Genomic DNA, 18,738 nt, shown 5'->3' on the forward strand with positions numbered 1-18,738 from the left:
GGATATTGTCAGTCCAATAAACGCGTCCGAATCAGCGCCTTGATCAAGATTCACCGGATGCTTGGGCCGCCCGAAGCAACACAGCCACTGGCCAGCTGCTACGATATACGCTGACTCTCTTCGCAGCTCGCTATCTTTCACAACGTATCCAGCTCGCAAAATGGGCGGAACAAGTGTCACGAACGCGATCCCTGGGTTTTACTACTTCGCCTTCGGCATATTCGAGCCCGTGCTCGCCCTGGCCATCTTCATTGGTATTGTCGCGGATCCACTCAAGGTGAGCGCTGCCGTGGAGCCCTTAATTCACGTCCAGCTCTGACATACGGAAGATCCATAACCAACAAGGCCCTTGGCGAGTTGACCCTCCGGCTGAGCTATCGACCGCCACACGTATCAGCGTTCTCCAGTTGTCCTATCTCAGCGCGGTCGTCGGCCTTACGAACATCTTCGTCATACACGCTGCGCGCAAACATCTCGCATCAAACCTGCCGTTGCAGGAGACCATTATCAAAGCCCTACTTTGGCCTCTGTTGTTCGGCGATGTGGCCCATTTCAGCCTCACGACCTACGCTCTGATCGGAGATGGTTGGGATATCGCCGAGTGGCCATCCCTGGTTTGGGTCGGTTGTGGAATCGGGCTCTACTTGTTTGTTGCGCGAGTCGCTTGGTTTGCTGGTGTAGGGCGGTATGTTGAGAAGCGGGATGGGAAGCACAAACGCGCCTGAAGGTTGGATTAGAGTAAGGCATTGCAATGTAATTCTTTGTCTGCATGTTGAAGAGATACCGCACGAAAGGCTCTTGATGTCTAGTAAGAATGAGCGGTGTCTAGTAAGAATGAGCGCTGGAAAGTCTTGCTCAATGTTGGTTCCTAGCTGACCTTAAACATCGTTAAATTTTTGGCAAAAAATGGAGACTGAAGACGACAAAAATAGATTCGTGAAGACCGTAGTCGATGCGCCGCGCAAGCTATCATTCTCAGGTTTAGTACACAGAATTCTTGACCTCTGAATGTTATAATTGTTAAACCAAGATAATGTATCAACGAAGTTTCAGTATGACCGCGGAAATATTCGCCACGGTCATGTGATCAACTTCCTCGAGCGGGTAATGATTTCCAGAACCTGGAATCTCGCGCAGATTACTTTAAATTACTGCGATACTTGTTATTGCGGCGGCACGTATAAAGTAATGGGCTGTAACCTGGACGTTCAGCGGGACTTGGAAAATGTACAAGGCTTGAGATGGCAGTGGTCATTAAATCTATAGAACACAATATGGGGGCAACAAACTTTCGCTCTACAGGATGAGTACGTGATAGTCTCATTTATGGACATCTGTCCCGAAAAAACCATCAGAGACACGGCGACAAGCCATACTAGTACTGCACGCTCTGCAAAACATCATCCCTCATGTCGGAGAGCATGGCCGCAGCTTCAGGGAAACGAGGCGTCGTGACGATCTTGAAAGGTACGGGATGCCTGACAACGCAGGTTAGCACAGGATCATAACAAAAAATCTGAGAAGACATACACGACGAGGCCCACGTTGACGATGCCGACGGTGTCAGGTTCTATGAAGTTCCCCTTCGCGTCCTTCTCAGGCTCAAGTTTGAGAGCCCATAATAGCGTTGTGATGTCGATGAACAATGAGAAGTTGGCGACGTGCCTGCCTACACATAACCTGTCGAAGACTCATCAGCAATCCGCCGTCGTGATCATCAATCGGCTACCCACCTTCGCCCAAACCCATAGCTCACGTGTCCTTCGTCTTTGGTGTCAGCAGGGGACGCCTTAAGTTGGCCCTTCTCGTCGAGATGACGGTCCGGTCGGAAGAGATGAGCGTCGGGACCGTAGATGTCAGGATCGCGGTTCATCGCCCAGATATTCGCAAGGCAGATAGTACCCTTGGGGATGAAGTAGCCCTCATATATGTCGTCCTGGAGTTATACAGCTTCAGCGTGTCGCAATGTCTCGTCAGTTTCGTAACTTACTTGGACCGCTGCGTGGGGCAGGCCGAGCGGGTCGACGCAATGCCATCTTCGAATCCAAATATCAGAAAGCAGCTCGCATTGAGATAATATATGACGCACCTTAACACTTCCTTGATCAGTGCACGTACGTACGGCCTAGCATACGAATAATCATCAGTGATGCTCCAGCATAAGATAAGGTATGCGCCAACATTTGGTCCCAATCACTGAAGTTCGGGGGCCGGGAGCGACCCACAACTTCCTCTATCTCGGCCGAAGCTGTAAGGAGATAGTAGATAAGAATTAGCACCGTCCAACCAAAACAAAGGTGAAACACATATGTTGCAAGGGCGAGTCATTCAGAGCGAAAGGAAGGCAAAGGTTACCTTTTTCCTGAGCGTCACGGAACGCGCACATGCACAGGACAAACCAGGACAGCGTGCTTGCAGTCTACTCATCCAATGTCAGGGCTAGTACCATCAGTACAATAGCTTAATGACAAACCGTCTCAGACCCTGCAACACTGAGAAACGTGAGTATGACGTTTCAAGGTCATGATCCATTGAGCAGGACATACTACATAGTGGCAGCCAGCCATGAAGCCTCCTTCCGGGTTAGGTTGTGGCGGCTCTCAGACTCGGCCAGCGTTGCACAGAAGCTTTGTCGTTGCTCCTCACCCTTCAACTGTTGTCAGGTATATGAGTATGCCGTGGAGTATACAGACGCGAGAAACAGAACGCACAACACGGTCATGGATGTCATTGTACGACTTCTCAAAGCCAACGGTATATCTGTTGTACCACTGATCGGCTTCCCTCTTCCAGCGCGCCAAAAATTTCGGGAAGAACTCGAGAAAAGTGAAGAATTCCACAAGATGGGTTCCCTACGAACGAGCATGTATCAGCCAGATAGATGGTGAGCATATTGAACAAGCCTACCGGATAAGCCGATTTTGTGATCCTCGCAGCCATGTCGTTGATGTTGGCAATCGACGGGTCCGTGCAGCTTTTCAGAGGCGGCATATCATAGACCATAGAGGTGATCGTCGATGCAGCAGCTCTGAGTGACGTCCATTGATGCAGACCGTGACAAGGTACGAAGATCTGACTTACCTGCGCAAGTGATTATACCAATGCTCAGGTTCCTTCATGAATCCGTATGCGAGCAGGACAGCTTCGGTCTGCTGGAAATGGTGATAATTCCCAGCGATTCCCACATTCAGAGCTTCGTGACAGGCACGACGCATGCGCCTCCAGCTGAGCGTCAAAGGTTAGTGATGATCGTCAGCTAGAATGACATATGACGCACACGTCGCCATATCGAGTAAGTCCAAGAAGTATTCCCCGCGTCAGGGTTTCACCTGCGACGATCAAGCGTGGACGGTCCTGCAAACATAATATATTCCAGTCGACTCAAAAGCCTAACGATGGCGAAACTAACGGAGTAGTTTGTCGCCCTGCGATCCAAGAGGTCTCCAGCAACCTTATGCGTGTTCAAGACAACTACCGGTTGTCCACCAATGTTGAGGTAGACGATAGGGCCTAAGTATGGTCAGGGTCAGTAAGACAAAGGATGTATAGCACGGTGGACGAACCGTAGGTTTTCTTCCATTCCGTGAAAATATGCCAGCATTCGCTGTCAAGTTGTAAAAGGTTACCGATGAGTGGAAGTCCTGCAAGAGCGATGGTCAGGTGAGGTAATCATGGTGTATCTCAGGTTATTACCTCTCGGCCCCGGAGGATAAGGTGCCTTGGACTTGGGGCGCGAGATGACCCAGCGAGCACCTAATGCAAACGCCACCGCCAAAATAAGAAGGCCCTGTGTGCTCGGAATAATATGGGAGAGGGCATAGTCCTCCCCTAACGTAGCCAGGGGAGAAGTCAGGGAGATGTTCATGCTACCAACGGGAGAGTCCAACACTGTCCACAGGCAACCTCAGATATGTGGGATGCAGGGATGCAGGTGAGGCGACAATCAAAATTCGAACGAGCACTGTAATAAAGGATGGGACTCCCCCTGCGCGCCGGAACAAAATCCGGGAGGATAGGTCAGGGCGATACCGCCATCACGAAATTGGAAACAACAAATCCATCCGGCAAGCGCAATCTGTGTCGTCCCACTGCGGGACATCAGTGAGTCAATATTCTACGGCGTCGGGGAGTGGAAGTCCTTTGGCCCTTTGGGCCAAAAGCGGTCTACAATGGTTGTGCCGAGATCTGCGGGCGATGCGGCGCTTATGTTCTGTCGGCTTGCTTAGCGCTTGGTCCGCTGCGTGCTTGGCGGATTCATAATCAATCATAGAGAGCGGAAACAAGTCATTTGCAATGGAGAGGCCTCGCGAGGACAACTATCAGAAGTCATTGATCTCTGATGGCCACGTCTAAGTGGACCTGGACAATGAGGATCCGCAGACCGCAGCGTAACGTGGAATAATCCCCATCTGAGAGCCAGCGGGCGGTGACGAGCCGAATACTGAAATATTGACGTCTGGCAATGCCATTAATTTCACTTCTGATTGCCGCCGAAAATTCATGGCTAGGCTTCATGCTATCCCTGAACTTCAGAGACATACAGGGTCGGTCACGAAATGGTACTAGCGGGGGCGTTGGCACTAGCAAGTATTGAATATGAAAACACATGTCTATCTGTAAGTAGATTCAACATACTAGATCATCACTCCCATTGCGGATACTTCAAATCACAAATCATTCAATGGCTGAAAGAGGCAGTCAGGTCCATCAATTGGCTCCTCGTCCGCGTCTTGGTCGGAGGCATCCTTGAGCGCCCGACTGCTATCTCAATGGCAGAATTGCGCCTGATTGCGTAGGCGGATATACGGGCCGTATCTGCGCAAGCCGCGACAATTTTTCGACTCGACGAATAATCACTCCAATCGCGGGAACAACTGGGGCACCAGGGACGTCTTCAAGTTGGCTCGATTTCTTTCTTTCTTTGTGATGTCTCCAATTGTCGGCGATTTCCCGATTGCAATTTTCAAGGCAGCTTAATTTCAAGCACAAGGGTTCCATACTAGTATTCAACATTGTTCCGCTTGCGCTCCCTCCTATGAGTACCACCTTTCAAGGTCTTCCCTTACACCTAGCGCACAGAACAAAGTACCTCGTTCTCGTCGTCCCTGAGGACAACTTTCGCGACCGCGCGTTATTCTGTCTTAGTCGTTTAAGGTCGGGGGTGCACAGTACAGATACCACTGGAGATATTATATAAATTGTAGCAGAAGCCTAGGTTGACACGGAGTAATAAACAGTTTAATACGAACGCTCCGGTTCGAGCGTGACCATTATCGAGTGGCGTTCCCTCTCATTCTCAACTGCTCGCCATAGAAGTATATCCAAATAGGGAAAGGTATTCCAAGCACGATGGAAAGCCCTGCGAGTAGCGAGTTACCGCCACCAACCCCAAGGGCGTTGTACATTTGTTGGCCAAACAGAGGAAATGCGAAACCGAAAGTAGATCGGATAAACTTCAAGATGGGTGAGCCATTTGGCCTGCATATAGGTGAATTAATCTACATACCGATGCCGCCGACAGTGCACTAGCAGCGTATGCGAAGGCATCCGCCAGGTAAAGCTGGATTGGTAGGCTGGACATCTCATTAGACAAGAATTAAAATAGTATGATTGTACGCACAAGATCATCATAAATGCAAAGCCAAATATCCCAGTGCCGATAATGGGCATGATCCAGTGAATCTTGGCCTGAGCAGACCATCCATACCAGCTGCAGATTGGTGTCGATTAGCAAAACCTTGTCTTTTTCTCCGTGGAGTCCCACTTCGTCGACAAAGACTTACAACAGGCCTATAGGCACGAAAATGGAACCCTGATGCCATACTGTGAGCATGACGTACACGATTAAACGCAGAGGAGATGATTACCAGAATGAGTAACGGGATCCTATGTTCAGGTATGCCCTTTCCGCCATTCTTCTCAGCTAGATGTTGATAGATCTTGTCGCCTAGCTTGGCACCCAAGACGCCAGCTAATATAAAACCTATTCCAAGGCCGAGGTATCTGTAATGTCAAACATTAACGTTGGTGGCCGAGACAAGATCGGAGGGGTCCCTACGTCAGCCCACCAACTCCAGGGCCGAAGCCATAATAGTCGCTGAACAGAGAGCCGAAGGTAGCAAACATGAGGTAGTAGATACCTTCGGGACAGCATGAGTAATGTCATGCAGAGTGTACGATGGATGGATGTATTCGCACCGGAGACGAATGCCATGTACAAACTCAGCATGAAACAGACTAGGTTGGTGCACAACAGTACGACCGGGCGGCTGAGATTGAGCCACATGTACCGGAGTTTGTCATTTGTGGAGGGGCCAGAAGAGACGGGTGCAACTGGCCCCTTCTCTGGATCGGCACTTTGCTGGGATCGTTGCAATCTCCGCCAGATGACTGGCGCGTAGGTCTCCCGCAGGAAAGGAACGGCCAAAAGGGCACACAATCCAGAGAAGGCGACGATCACGATGAAGACGTATTTGATTCCTACGGTCTGCACGATGAACCCCCCACAAATAGGCTAGAAGGAGGTTTCCAGCGTGAGATAGCAAATATGAGACAAGAACGCGGTTACGTACGCCAACGACTGGCTGTAGCAGAGCAATTCAATCAGCATATGACATTCTGGTCTAGGCAAACGCGCTTACGCCGATCCTTGGAGAGGACTGGTAAGTAAAGGAGTCACTTGATAACTGACAAACTTACAGAGGCCCCAGAGTGTATATTGCCATGGCCGCCATGCGGTCACTCTCTGAAAACAAGTCGCTAATCACGCCACCTCCAATCGCGACCGGTGCACTGCCCGCGATACCAGCTAATGGGAATCTCTTTAGTACAGCGTCAGGCAATAGATGCCAAGCGTATCCTACCTAAGAACCTGAATCCAATTAGGATTCCTGTGGTTTTCGAATACGCGCAGCCCAGATTAAAAGCCAGAAAGGCGATATTGGAAACATGCAAAATCTGGCATGGGCGAATTAGCAGCAGCAGTTGGAGGAACACAAACATTGGCTCAGGCTCACCCAAACACGACCGTACAGCTCTGAGAGAGGAGCTAACACCAGAGGAGCAAGCGCAAAGGACAAAACAAAAATGCATAAGGTAAGGGCGAGCACCGTGCTGTTCGTGATATGGTATTGAACCGCGATCTCGGGTAGTCCTGGAACAAGATAATTATGCGAGGTGAAGAGCGGAGTAATGTCTAAACACGAACCTGGCGCCATCATACTGCTCCCCAGAGGCGGGAGGAATGTGTAGAGAGCAATCTGAAAAAGCGATGCTCGACACTATATGGAGTGCGACTTCGGGGAAAATGGACGCACTATTGACGTTGCTATCCATTTCTTGAGCAATGTCCAGTTGCGAGGGTTGGCAGGATTGGAGGCCCATTTCTCGTCACGTTCCAAGTCAACAACCTGGATAGTCTCTACGTCCACAAGAGTTGGAATGGTCGCTTTTACTTCATCGGACACAGAAGCATGAGCGGACTTCGACTCGTCAACAGACATCGCGGCAGCGAAGGATTCGAAGAGCTGGAGGCGGTGGGAACGTGAGACAACACCACCGCTAAGTAGTCGATTGTGTGATATCGGCACCCTCCCCGCCAACCATGTTTTAGAATTGCAGATTGCTAGGCTCCAAGGGGCATTCCGACCCGGTGAATCTCTTGGACTCCAGCAAGGAGACAGCCTGCGAATGTATCAAAAGTATGTAGATTGATATCGGGCCAAGAAAGCGCCAGATCAGCGCTTATTCAAAGGTCGCAGTCTGATAGGAAATGTTGGACCGATCCAGCGATCTTGACAAATGCCGGACATATCTTTTGAACAACGCCCAGGACCCCATCGCACCGGGGTAGTCGGATGTTGATTCAACCGCGGACACAGATCTGACTAGGACTGACGTTGCGGTGCACGGAGTAGATGGCATCAACCACCGTAATATGGAGTTTAATCCCCTGTGATAGCTCGTGACGGCTCGTTAGCACCTTATATAATACCAGGTATTCACCTCGAAGCCACCCATCTCGTCTTCTCACGATGTCCGTGTCTGCTGCTCAGCTGCTTCTTTCCCCGCTCTTCTTAGCCGCTGGCTTGTGGGCGTGGAAGTGGCTCTCATGGCGCCGCAGAAATCCTGCTGGTCTTCCTATGCCCCCAGGTCCCAAAGGCATGTCTCTCAAGGCGCGGAACTTCGATCGAGGATGTAATTGACTTTGCGGTGCAGGGTATCCTATCATTGGGAATGTGCTGGACATGCCTCAGAAAGCAACCTGGCTCACATTCCGCGAGTGGGCGAAGCAGTACGGTCAGTGGGAATTGCTCAGATTATGGTTGATTTCCTCACATTTGCGTTCAGGGGACATCGTCTCGGTCGATATTTTGGGTACGAAGGTCGTTATCATGTGAGTGGAAGTCAGCATGTCAAGAGTGAGCGCCTTCTCATGTAGGCGATCAGGAACACGGCGAAGCCAGCATATGATACATTCGAGAAGCGTGGAGCAATTTACAGCGATAGGCCACGGTGCGTTCTTTTATCCTTGCAAGCGATGCAGACACCTGACAGTCCGATTTGGCATAGGATGATCTTCTTGAAGGAGCTGTGCGTTACATGTGCTAAACCCACTATCCGTACCGGTATAGCTAATTCGTGTGTGTCAGAATGGGCTGGGATGTCAGTTTCACGGTCATGGCGTACGGCGATGACTGGAAGACGCACCGTCGGGTGTTCCACCAACACTTCAACCCAAGCGTAGTCTCGCAGTATCTTCCCGTACAGATCAAGCACGCCAGAGCAATGCTGAGCAGGCTGCTCGATGATCCTAAGAGCCTATACGAACAGTCCAAGTTGTGAGTCGTCGAAAGCCTTTACAGATCGCGGTTTGATTGACGACCTTTAAAACCCAGTGTCACCGCATCCATCATCCTCGACGTGACCTATGGCAAGTCTATTGCAGACCCGCATGACGAGCTGGTGACACGCGCGGAGGAGGTTATCCAGTATGTCGCACTCGCAAGCGTACCCGGGTCTTTCGTAAGTCACTCGCCTACTTTCCGCAAGCTTGTCGCCTGAACTGTTGTGATTTAGTTGGTTGATTTTTTGCCAATAAGTTCGTCATTCCACATCCTTTTTTGTTATAAGATGAGCTCACAGTTGGCTATGTTTGTAGTGAAGTACATCCCGGAATGGTTCCCTGGCGCCGGTTTCCAGCGTTGGGCTTCGAAAGGAAGACGTATGGTAAACGAGATGATGGAGGGTCCTTGGGAGACAATCAAGAAAGAGCTCGTCAGTGTGCATTCTTACTCATAATACTGTGCAGATACTGACGTCACGTCGTACAGCGTCTTGGTTCTGCGCAGGTGTGCTTTGCGAGCAAGTTGATTGAGGAGCTTCCCGACGGTCCAGAGAGGGCGAATATGGAGCGTATATCGCGCAACGCAGCAGGCGTTACTTACGGAGGTTAGTTTTCATGTCTGCCGCACGACTGTCAAGCTGACATTGATGTACTGTTGACCAGCTGGGAACGATTCGGTGCGTCTCATCGTGTCAGATGTCATTTATGTTCATACTGTTTATATTGTTTATACAGACATCCGCTGCTGTGAGGAGTTGTTTCCTGGCCCTTGCTCTTCATCCGCAATTCCAGAAAAAGGTGAGCTGATTCCGCCACTGAGTAGATTTGAGGCCCATTGGCATGGCAGGCCCAAGAAGAGCTGGATCGAGTTGTCGGCTCGAGCCGTCTTCCCGACTTTGAGGACAGGAAAAACTTGCCTTATATCAACGCTCTATTGAAAGAGACCATCCGCTGGACAGGCATTGCCCCTCTCGGCAACCCACACGCTACCACTGCGGACGACGTCTATAATGGCTACTTCATCCCGAAAGGCACTATTGTCATTGGAAACTCTTGGTACGCTCCTCTTAAAATCGCGGCTAGCTTACTATCTGAGATTTATCTGTAGGGCCATGCAGCACAATGAGGAGGACTATCCGAACGCAGATGCCTTCTTACCCGATCGCTGGATCAAAGATGGACAGATCGACCCCAACGTCAAGGATCCTATTGTGGCTTTCGGTTTCGGCAGGTCAGCTATATCTGAAAATTCATGAGGATGTCGCACCTCCACTCACCTACATTATACTGCAGGCGTCTCTGTCCTGGACGTTTCTTCTCGGATAACACGGTGAGCGCGATCGGCCATTACCGCGATAGACAAACTGATAAGCAAAACATCAGCTTTTTGCTGTTATTTCGAGCGTCCTGCATGTATTTAACATCGTGCAGAGTGTCGATGAGCAAGGAAAGCCAATCCCGATCCACAATCAGCTCTTCGACTCGGGCTTTTTCATGTGAGTCTCTCACTTCTCACGTCACATCAAAAATTGACAGCGCGTCAGCTTCCCTGAGCCCTTCCAAGTAACCATGAAGCCGCGATCACAGGAGGCTGTGAGACTAGTCCATGACTCAGCAGAGTGAAGAGTTGGCCTAGCTGGTACCATTCGTTAGTGTGGCTTTAGAGGGCAGCCATGAATCGCTCCATCGATTAATAGATTCCATAGAGCCTGCAGTTCGTCTGAGAGTGAAATAGCGCACGGAGAAGAGTCTGGTTTCGAGAGGTCAACGACAAGCCCATCACGAGCTCGTTGTAGCACATGTGCAAGTTGCCGGGTGAGTGTTGATCGATCGCGTTAAATCGGTGATGGCCGAGGCTGCGTCTCGAGCAGGCAACGTTGCCAAACTCTTAGTCTTCACTAAGTTAGAACTACGTATAATATTACTATGCGTTCTGTGAACGTCTGTGATTCGCCCTATTCAAATATTGATAACGCGAGAAGATGCTATATAGTACCTTCTATGACTGAGCAGATCCTGCGACCCCTGGTAGAGGCTCAGCTTGAAGCTCAGGATGAAAGTAAAAGACAATACAGACGAACACGGCGATGACCAGCATATAAGTCGCACCGATGTTCGTCCATTCCGATGGTAATGTCTGAGAACACATTAATCGAAACTACCACGATTGATACACCATGTTGCTGGGTCTCGCCGGTAAAGTAATACCCCGTCCCTTGACGTCTTTTACCGAAATAAAGGTAAGTGCAATGCACACTCCTGGGTGACTTGTGGAACTGCATTCGATACGACAATACATCTCAAATTCAGGATTTCTTGCTCCTCTAACTGGGTTGTGAGGAAATGCGTATGAATGATGTCTGGCTGTGATGCACTCTATGTCAAAATTAATTTGACATCCCTGTCGCACAGTTGCAAAATGAATTCACAAAATGCGCGCTGCCACGGAAGTGTAGTTTACCATAAATACTTGCAATATTCATTGAATGTACACATAGACGGATATTCAATCATCGCGCTGTGCTTGGCATGCTTATTGTGGTGGATACCTCGTGCAGAACATCATGCTTGCAGATCAGCTTTAGTGTATGGACATCTTGACGTCTCTTTCACGTTTCTTTCTTCAAGAGGCCTTTTGTCGCAACAATTAATGTGGGATTAGACATAACTGTTCCGGAAGTCTGCGAGTAGTCCTCCAGCGCTCTTGCAGACTGTCGTGAGACCAGTGCGCGTTGGCGGCTCGCGACACCATGGCACCCAATAGTACACGTCAATGCACTCGCCTGGGTAAGGAAATAGCGGGCACTCCCACTGTGATGATGGTTGCAACTAATTGCACATGCGCCTCCTGCACAGGAACATCCCATGTGAAGCAACGACGACAAAATTTACTATGACTGCTGGATCAATGCGCTAGACGACCCACAGATGGGGCGACCTGCGAAGCATCTTATAATCGCACGTGTTGCTTGACAATCAACGGCATCTGTGTACCCTTCTCCATCTCGCTGCGCACAAACGGCCGCTGAACAAGTCCAATCTTTCTGGTGATATCCTCGATGGGGACTGCCATCTCGAACTCGAACGCGCGCACCAGTGTGAATATAAGTGCCTTCATTCTGCGTCCAAAGCGCTATTGGTGAGCTGCAGCTTCAAGCTGTATGGTTGGATCACGTACTCAACGAGCGAGAAGCGGTACCCGATGCACGCGCGTGGGCCGCCTATGAAGGTCATTAGGTTGCTCCACACGCCCGGGATTTGCTGCACGGCCTCGGGGACGGATTCCCACCGCTCCGGTCTACAGGTCCATAAGTACATGTCGAGAATCAAAAGTACCGTCAGCCTACTTAAACTCCCGCGCATCCTCTCCCCAGAGTGCCTTCGACATGTTCACGCCCAGAATCGGAATAGGGAACGTTGTGCCCTTATCAATTCTACACGCCACGAACAGCTCCTTGCATGAGACACGCTACATTGCAATGCAACCGCAAGTGTGCGTACCGAACAGTGTCATGCATGCGTCCATGTGCATCCATGTACGGCACGGCCAGGGGGATCTCATCATCCTTGCTCGCGATGCGGATGCCCGCCACGACAGGTGGATAGAGACGCATGGTCTCACGAATCACCGCGTCGAGATACGGAAGTGCATTCAGCTGGTCCATTGAAGGGTTATCCACTGGAACCTCCCAAAGTTCCTCGCGCAGCTTGCGTTGGACATCCAGCCTCTGTGCGAGTGCATATAAGCACCACGTTGTCGCATTGCTAGTCGTCTCATGCCCAGCAACGAGGAATCTGTGCCATTTTCATTTGATGCTCTGGCCAACAAGTGTGAATGAAACGCACGTTGGTACCTCTGAAGACAATATCAGCATGCGACCAAGATGACATGATGCAACGTACGGGCTAAGACATCTTCATCAGAAAGCCGCTGGTCCTCCGGGATATCGGGGCTTGTATTCGCCTTGATGAGCAGCGTAAGCAAGTCGCGGCTCTTCAATGCAGTCCCGGCGGTCTTCTCGCCTGATTGAGCCATTTGTTTCAAAGCAGCCTTCTTCTCTGCCATGAGCTGCAGTCCGATTCGCCGGGTGACTTTATGAGCGGCCGCAGTGCGCCTGGAATAGCCATCGGGCTGCATTCACCGGCGCTGTCAGCTAGCTTGATGGGCATTGAAATAGACTCACGATACAACGCAGAATCGGAAAGCGAGACCGGATGATGAGCCAGTAGCTTTTTCTGAGGTTAGACAGGTACTCGAACATCACTTCGAAGGCAGCATTGAGCTCGTTGGGTTTTCCGTCGGGATTGAGTGCGTTAAATTCGTAGTTGAAGCCTGAGAGACGAATGGTGGGTGGATGTACACGCTATACACGTACATGATGGATATACCTGCAAGACCAATCACGTCCAGTGTCATTTTCGTCAGTCCGCTTTGAATATCGATCCGCGCGGAACCGCCACGCATAGCGACATCATTCCACCAGATGTCTCGTAACTGATAGTCGAAATCAGATTATGAGAAGGATTATGGCAAGTATTATAAGGAAACCCGCTATAGATCATACGCACCTGCTGAGATTTCTCGACAAAGATCTCCGTCAACTCTCTGATCTGCGCCGGGCCAAATGCAGGATTCTATGTGGTTAGGTCAGCAATGTATTGTCAGTACTTAGGGATATCATCACCATGATCCTTCGCTGTATGATTGCGCCATATATTAGTGCGAGATGTTGTGTTACACGAGATCAATGCTGACTTCTCGACGATGAAGCTCCCCTATAGACAAATAAATGTTTCTACGATAAGACAAGACAGAGTAACCCAGAGACATACCTTCTGCAACCACAAGGCCTATACATATAGCGATGCGCCATAAACGACATGTCTCAAGCTAACATATAGAGGGATACAAACCATTACCAAGGATCTGAACAAGGTTATGGCGTGAGCGCTCCGGTTTCGGGTATTCCTGTGAGTGGCTGAGGACATAGTTCATAGCTCGTGTGTCAATTGTGAAGAGCTTTGGTATCTAAGCGGCATGTCAGCAAGGGCATAATCGTCATGTTTACTTGAAGTGCCGGAGTACTTTGAACCAACTATTGAGTTTCATGGTCGGGCCGTATTTCTCTAGCCATTCGCTGTACAGTGCAAAGTCCTCAGTGCCCATGAGTTCATTAACATTCCCGAATAGCCAGCTTGATGCCGGAGGACCAGGAAGGCCACGTAGGGGAGACGTGTAAGGCAGCAGTAGGATACGTCCAATCTTATAGGCAGCCCAAGCGAGTAGGGCAGCGCCTGCAGCCCATGGTATGTCGTGTGCAGTCAAAGATAACATGAGGTCCTCGAAAGAGTTGCTACAAGGGAGCTGCGCGCGACAGAGGTAGCGTTTCGTGTGATTTTTGGAGGATTGGCCTCGTTCTCAGGCTATACGAATTACGATTGACAGTTGCGCAGTCCGTGGAAGTACAATATACATGGTAGTACTTAAATCACATGACCGCGTGTGGTACGTTCGTTTTATACCTTATAAAGCATATGTGGTCGCTGGCCACAACTTACAAGCTGGGCCAAACACGGATCTGTTTTCGTCATTTTCAGTCTCGGAAAACCCTGTATGACGTATCTGCAGCGTTAACAGTATGTCATTACCATGATGCAACCAGGATGTACGCTCAGAACAGCCCAACTACAGCCAAAGCAGCACCTGCCAAAGAAGGGGCGCGGTGTTTTGGGGTCACGTAACTAGCACCTCACCCTGTACACGCCGTTACTCGCGATGGCCATATGATGGAGTGTCGCCGGAACGTGCGGTGTATGGTGCCCAGAGCACTAACCCTGGAGAGAAACCAGGGGCAATCCAACAACCACTAGCAATTGAGCTTACTTGGAAGACGGGCACAACTGCACTCTTGTTCTGCTGGCGCCAACGGCCGCTTCCGTACATCATTGTGTGCTCCTGTACGATCCGGTCAGATCATGATATTACTAGTCTCGCCGAGGCTCTCCCTAGTAGGACCTCCACCCCGCGAAGACATTACCCCAGACTGCCTTCAGTACTGAACGTGCCATTGGATGCCTGATGCATTTCCCACCCAGAGACAACGATGAGCAAGGGCCGATACATGACTCAGAGAGGTGACTTACCCAGAGAACGAGCGCGACAGCTGGGAACTCTCCGCAATGGGTCCAGCGGCGCCATTGTAGACGGCCGCCCATCATAAAGGCGAGAGCGGTGGTGGACGTAGAATCCAGGCGTGTCTAGGGTATCAACATCCTTGCCGTCTCACCAGGGTCAGCTTTACCCTATTCGCAGCGGCGACCAGTTCAGATGGTCGATGTAGACGTCCCCGGATTGAAGTTGCTGGTCGTGGTTGTAACCTGGGGCAAACCCGCTGAGGTGCGCCACACTTTCCGCGCTACGTTCAGCCTTCTAAGCCCTAAGTCCGACCTTGTGCGCTAGTTTTGGCCGTACAGCGTACAGATACAGAGATGCCGCTGGTGTCGTAATCTCATGACTGGTGTTTGAGTCCAAGCTGCGCCACAATGGACGCGATCGCAAGTCTGAAATGGATCAGTAGCGCGTTTGTGACAGAACATCGCATTCACAGGCTCGCGCTCGTCACTTCTCTTGTCATGGCCCTGACCCGCACTTTGTTACTGGATGCCTTCCCGCAGAGGTCTGGATGCGATTGCAGGATAGAATCGACCTCAAAACTTGTTGGCAACGGGGCTAATCTAATTGGCTTCGAAAACGACTGTTGCCGTGCTGTTAGACGCCGATGTGTCTGAATTGTCGTGTTTGTATCTGGAGGAAGGGTCTGTTGCAGAGTTCGGTATGCATCTGCAAACCGTCCAGATCCTGCGGGAAGGCATCCACCAGTAGAGCTCATGAAGGCCTGCGGAATTCATCTGATAGATGGCATTCCAAGCAGACTTAATTCCTGTGTACACATTTGTGAGCTGGCATATGCTATGGTACAATTTGCGCACCGAGGAAACCTATGCTAAGGCTGGCAGTTTTCATGGTGCTGAGCGGATCTGCCACTGGCGACCTCGCATGAGAATACATTAACAATTGTCGCGAAGTAATAAAGGGGGCCGAGTTGACAGATAAGTTGAGAAGGCAGCGACCGAATACGAGTGTACCGTGGACGAGCCGACTGTCCCAAGTCTGCGCATATGGCAGCAGAAGCGCTTGCCGTAATCTGGCTTTATGAGTGTGACTTCTTGAGAGGCGCAAAAGCAACCCGTGCCGTTGAGTACACATCGATATTCATGTACTGCGGATGAGTACGTGCGCATCAACATTGAATATTGAGCGGTACACAACGTGATACTTTTGATCGCGAAACCCTCAATATTTGGAAGGAGTGCGATATTGATAAAGAACAGAGAATATATTGAAAGATATACATGAATACATGAGACGTAGACAGGCCACCCGTGTCTGTTTGGCTGACAGATATAGACCTAGAGGAAGATGAACATTAGCGAATTGCTTTACTACGATGAACGAAGTTTTATGAAGAATCAGGTACTCGATGCATTTCAACAAGCACCCTAACCCATCTCCAATTTGTACACTAGGAGACTTTGGTGTAGGCAGGGTGCATTCGTGTCCGCCCATCGAAAGACTATCATCCCAAGGAACGCGACGAATACACATAGGAAAGCAATGTACTCACCATATCCTACACACTGGTCTCCCCAATCCTTGTACCTGTAAGATACGAACAGGCGTCAGTCACATCAACTCAAGTATAAAAAAATGAGCACGGCGTGATCAGCCAAGGCTGAAACTAGATGAAAAGGATTCCACATGGAGTAGATCTCGGATATAATGCAATGGTAAAGAATATCATCACATATATTGAGAAACATCGAAGCAAAGACTTACAGAAGTGACTGAGCAGGGAGGTGGTCGTCGAACAGAAAAAACGCAGGCGAAGCGCGCATCTGAGGATTTTGACGTGGATCGCAACATGCCGAGTTACGGTGATGGCCAGAGAGAGTTTCGGTGATGGCCAGAGATTGATCACGGCCAGCGCTTAGTTCGCGACTCGGCTTGAAGCTTCGAGCATCTTCCCCTCAAATATACCTATGTATTGCTAGGACCTCTTGCTATCCTACTTCCCGACATCTTTCTCTCTGTAGCACTAGAACCAGCTCCCACAAAATAGTCTGCACTGCCAACTAATCCCTGCCCATCTGACAAACCACTCGATAGACATGGAGAATCTACTACGCTGGGGTATTGAGCATTCTACTCGCGACGAGAATGGCCAGCCTGTGACTCCTCAACCTCGCCAGGATCTGGACCCAGGAGTAATCGATGCAATCCTGGGGAAGCCGGATTCCGTTCTCATGCAAGAAGCTTTGGCGGCGGCAGTCGACGAGCGCAAGGATGAGGACGAGCGAATACAATCCCTGGACAACTTCGAAATGGTGAGTGCCATGTTTTCCACGCTGCTGCAGATTCATTAACACACAGCAGCTTATTGAACAAATTGACAACGCTAACAGTGGGTTTATGCGTCTCCCTTGTCTACTTAAGCCTTTTGAGTCTTTGTTCAGACATCGAGAAGATGAAGATGTGGGAGACATTGCACGGGCTGCTCACCTCGCCCTCGTCGACGGATTCCATAAAGATGCAGACATTATGGATCGCTGGCACTGCAGTGCAAAATAACCCTTCGGCACAAGCATCCGTGAGTATGTCCTTTGCGCACCTATTGAACGCGATGCCATTCAAATATTTCCTCAGTATCTTGCACTATCGCCGATGCCAGCGCTGCTCTCCTTCCTCGGTCCTTCGATAAAGTCAGGAAAACTGCGTTCAAAGGCGATATATGCGCTATCAGGCCTTCTGAAACACAACGCCCCTGCAGTAAAACAGTTTGAAGAGGCGGGCGGTTGGAAGATCTTGAAGGCAGCACTTGAAGGTATGCCCAGGGGTACTCGTGCCTCCAGCAGGATCCGACCAATTGCTCCTCTAGATCCTGATATTACTGTTCGCCGGAAGACCGCATTCCTCCTGAACTCACTGATCGTTCCAGCACAACCTGTCCCTCAGGCGAGGCCCACTCCACCCCCTTCTCTTTCAGCCTCCACGGGGCCATCCAGCACCAGCACTAGCGTCACACTTCACCCGTCTGCACAGACCTCCGCACCAAGCGAGCCCGTACACCCGAACTCGCATGCCGCGATGCTGGCAAACCCATCGTCCTTCTCTACCTCGCCTGCCACACTCAAAGCACTCGAAGAGCATGGCTTGCTCCAGGCCCTAGTGTCCGCGGTAACTTCTCCTACTCCACACGGCGTGGACGGAGAACACGAGGGGGACGCGGACTTTGACGAGAAAGTGATGAGGTGCGTGTGCTGCTACCAACTGATGTGCGTGCTGTTCTTGCTCATATTCACGCATCGGCACCCGCAGGTCATTGCACACGTACACTACGACCTGCGACGGCAAGTTCTCCGACGACCAAAAACGCGCGCTGCACGCGTACATCGAGGGCGAGATCGCGAAGGCAGACACCGAGCAAGAGGCGGCGGAGCGATGGGGCCTGACGACAGACGAGCTGCGATCAATGAGGAGGGCTGTCGAGTAGTTGTGCTGCATCTAAGTATCGTATTGTCTTGGCATAATCGTAGCTGACCACGGGCACAACACACTTCCGGACGGCCCTTTGTTCTCCAATCGAGGCAAACGCTTGTTGATCGACGCAGTGCGCGGCATATATATAAGTAGCCAAGGGCCAACGAGCCGTCGTTGTACCTCTTTGATGACTTCTGACCGCGCGGACAAAGCCAACTGGGAACACTGGTGGAGGCGTCACCACTTGATGGCTTCCAGGATCAGTCAAAGCGACTTTCATCTCCACATAGTCTTC

General features: G+C 50.5%; 6 protein-coding genes across 6 annotated transcripts; 3 read left to right on the plus strand and 3 right to left on the minus strand.

The window, feature by feature from the left end:
- Positions 1 to 160: 160 nt before the first annotated feature.
- Positions 161 to 801, plus strand: POSPLADRAFT_1185430 (hypothetical protein; the record flags this gene model as incomplete). Its single annotated transcript, XM_024489145.1, has 2 exons — positions 161 to 277; positions 330 to 801. 2 exons carry the CDS (start codon positions 161 to 163, stop codon positions 723 to 725), a joined length of 513 nt encoding a protein of 170 aa, XP_024334786.1. The 3' UTR covers positions 726 to 801.
- A 431-nt stretch (positions 802 to 1,232) lies between these two features.
- Positions 1,233 to 3,938, minus strand: POSPLADRAFT_1173992 (hypothetical protein). Its single transcript, XM_024488266.1, has 16 exons — positions 3,694 to 3,938; positions 3,564 to 3,641; positions 3,410 to 3,510; positions 3,278 to 3,354; positions 3,082 to 3,225; positions 2,908 to 3,028; positions 2,712 to 2,852; positions 2,547 to 2,653; positions 2,474 to 2,492; positions 2,356 to 2,419; positions 2,182 to 2,248; positions 2,090 to 2,125; positions 1,991 to 2,036; positions 1,734 to 1,936; positions 1,531 to 1,680; positions 1,233 to 1,478 (listed from the first exon to the last, which is right to left on the minus strand). The coding sequence occupies exons 1-16, from the start codon at positions 3,863 to 3,865 to the stop codon at positions 1,376 to 1,378; spliced, it is 1,629 nt and encodes a 542-aa protein (XP_024334787.1). The 5' UTR covers positions 3,866 to 3,938; the 3' UTR covers positions 1,233 to 1,375.
- Positions 3,939 to 5,270: 1,332 nt separating this feature from the next.
- On the minus strand, positions 5,271 to 7,502 carry POSPLADRAFT_1154786 (hypothetical protein; the record flags this gene model as incomplete). The annotated part of the gene is made up of 13 exons (XM_024486884.1): positions 5,271 to 5,453; positions 5,507 to 5,581; positions 5,617 to 5,710; positions 5,784 to 5,812; positions 5,868 to 6,003; positions 6,059 to 6,140; positions 6,199 to 6,514; positions 6,569 to 6,623; positions 6,700 to 6,808; positions 6,864 to 6,957; positions 7,017 to 7,153; positions 7,208 to 7,259; positions 7,317 to 7,502. 13 exons carry the CDS (start codon positions 7,500 to 7,502, stop codon positions 5,271 to 5,273), a joined length of 1,548 nt encoding a protein of 515 aa, XP_024334788.1.
- A 531-nt stretch (positions 7,503 to 8,033) lies between these two features.
- POSPLADRAFT_1173997 (hypothetical protein) lies at positions 8,034 to 10,611 on the plus strand (the record flags this gene model as incomplete). The annotated part of the gene is made up of 17 exons (XM_024488267.1): positions 8,034 to 8,196; positions 8,218 to 8,298; positions 8,350 to 8,395; positions 8,449 to 8,514; positions 8,572 to 8,592; positions 8,652 to 8,840; positions 8,898 to 9,024; positions 9,079 to 9,100; positions 9,161 to 9,276; positions 9,333 to 9,450; positions 9,509 to 9,522; positions 9,581 to 9,643; positions 9,693 to 9,901; positions 9,954 to 10,076; positions 10,139 to 10,175; positions 10,229 to 10,341; positions 10,390 to 10,611. 17 exons carry the CDS (start codon positions 8,034 to 8,036, stop codon positions 10,466 to 10,468), a joined length of 1,587 nt encoding a protein of 528 aa, XP_024334789.1. The 3' UTR covers positions 10,469 to 10,611.
- A 1,184-nt stretch (positions 10,612 to 11,795) lies between these two features.
- Positions 11,796 to 14,180, minus strand: POSPLADRAFT_1061085 (hypothetical protein; the record flags this gene model as incomplete). The annotated part of the gene is made up of 14 exons (XM_024481337.1): positions 11,796 to 11,964; positions 12,024 to 12,143; positions 12,193 to 12,279; positions 12,347 to 12,640; positions 12,692 to 12,701; positions 12,749 to 12,977; positions 13,030 to 13,178; positions 13,235 to 13,340; positions 13,415 to 13,480; positions 13,531 to 13,542; positions 13,602 to 13,621; positions 13,679 to 13,696; positions 13,760 to 13,874; positions 13,932 to 14,180. The coding sequence occupies 14 exons, from the start codon at positions 14,178 to 14,180 to the stop codon at positions 11,796 to 11,798; spliced, it is 1,644 nt and encodes a 547-aa protein (XP_024334790.1).
- A 2,809-nt stretch (positions 14,181 to 16,989) lies between these two features.
- On the plus strand, positions 16,990 to 18,518 carry POSPLADRAFT_1174002 (hypothetical protein). Its single transcript, XM_024488268.1, has 6 exons — positions 16,990 to 17,290; positions 17,340 to 17,367; positions 17,420 to 17,553; positions 17,610 to 17,787; positions 17,842 to 18,214; positions 18,282 to 18,518. Exons 1-6 carry the CDS (start codon positions 17,075 to 17,077, stop codon positions 18,454 to 18,456), a joined length of 1,104 nt encoding a protein of 367 aa, XP_024334791.1. The 5' UTR covers positions 16,990 to 17,074; the 3' UTR covers positions 18,457 to 18,518.
- Positions 18,519 to 18,738: the final 220 nt, after the last annotated feature.

The sequence above is a fragment of the Postia placenta genome (genome assembly GCF_002117355.1).
Source record: "Postia placenta MAD-698-R-SB12 unplaced genomic scaffold POSPLAscaffold_16, whole genome shotgun sequence".
NCBI classification, from domain to species: Eukaryota; Fungi; Basidiomycota; class Agaricomycetes; order Polyporales; family Adustoporiaceae; genus Rhodonia; species Rhodonia placenta.

Coding starts and splice junctions, on each gene's coding strand:
- POSPLADRAFT_1173992 (XM_024488266.1), bottom strand. CDS start 3,865: ATGAACATCTCCCTGACTTCTCCCCTGGCTACGTTAGGGGAGGACTAT. Junction 3,642..3,693: donor TTATCCTCCGGGGCCGAGAG/GTAATAACCTGA, acceptor TCGCTCTTGCAG/GACTTCCACTCATCGGTAAC. Junction 3,355..3,409: donor GCAGGGCGACAAACTACTCC/GTTAGTTTCGCC, acceptor TTATGTTTGCAG/GACCGTCCACGCTTGATCGT.
- POSPLADRAFT_1174002 (XM_024488268.1), top strand. CDS start 17,075: ATGGAGAATCTACTACGCTGGGGTATTGAGCATTCTACTCGCGACGAG. Junction 17,368..17,419: donor ACAAATTGACAACGCTAACA/GTGGGTTTATGC, acceptor GTCTTTGTTCAG/ACATCGAGAAGATGAAGATG. Junction 17,554..17,609: donor ACCCTTCGGCACAAGCATCC/GTGAGTATGTCC, acceptor ATATTTCCTCAG/TATCTTGCACTATCGCCGAT.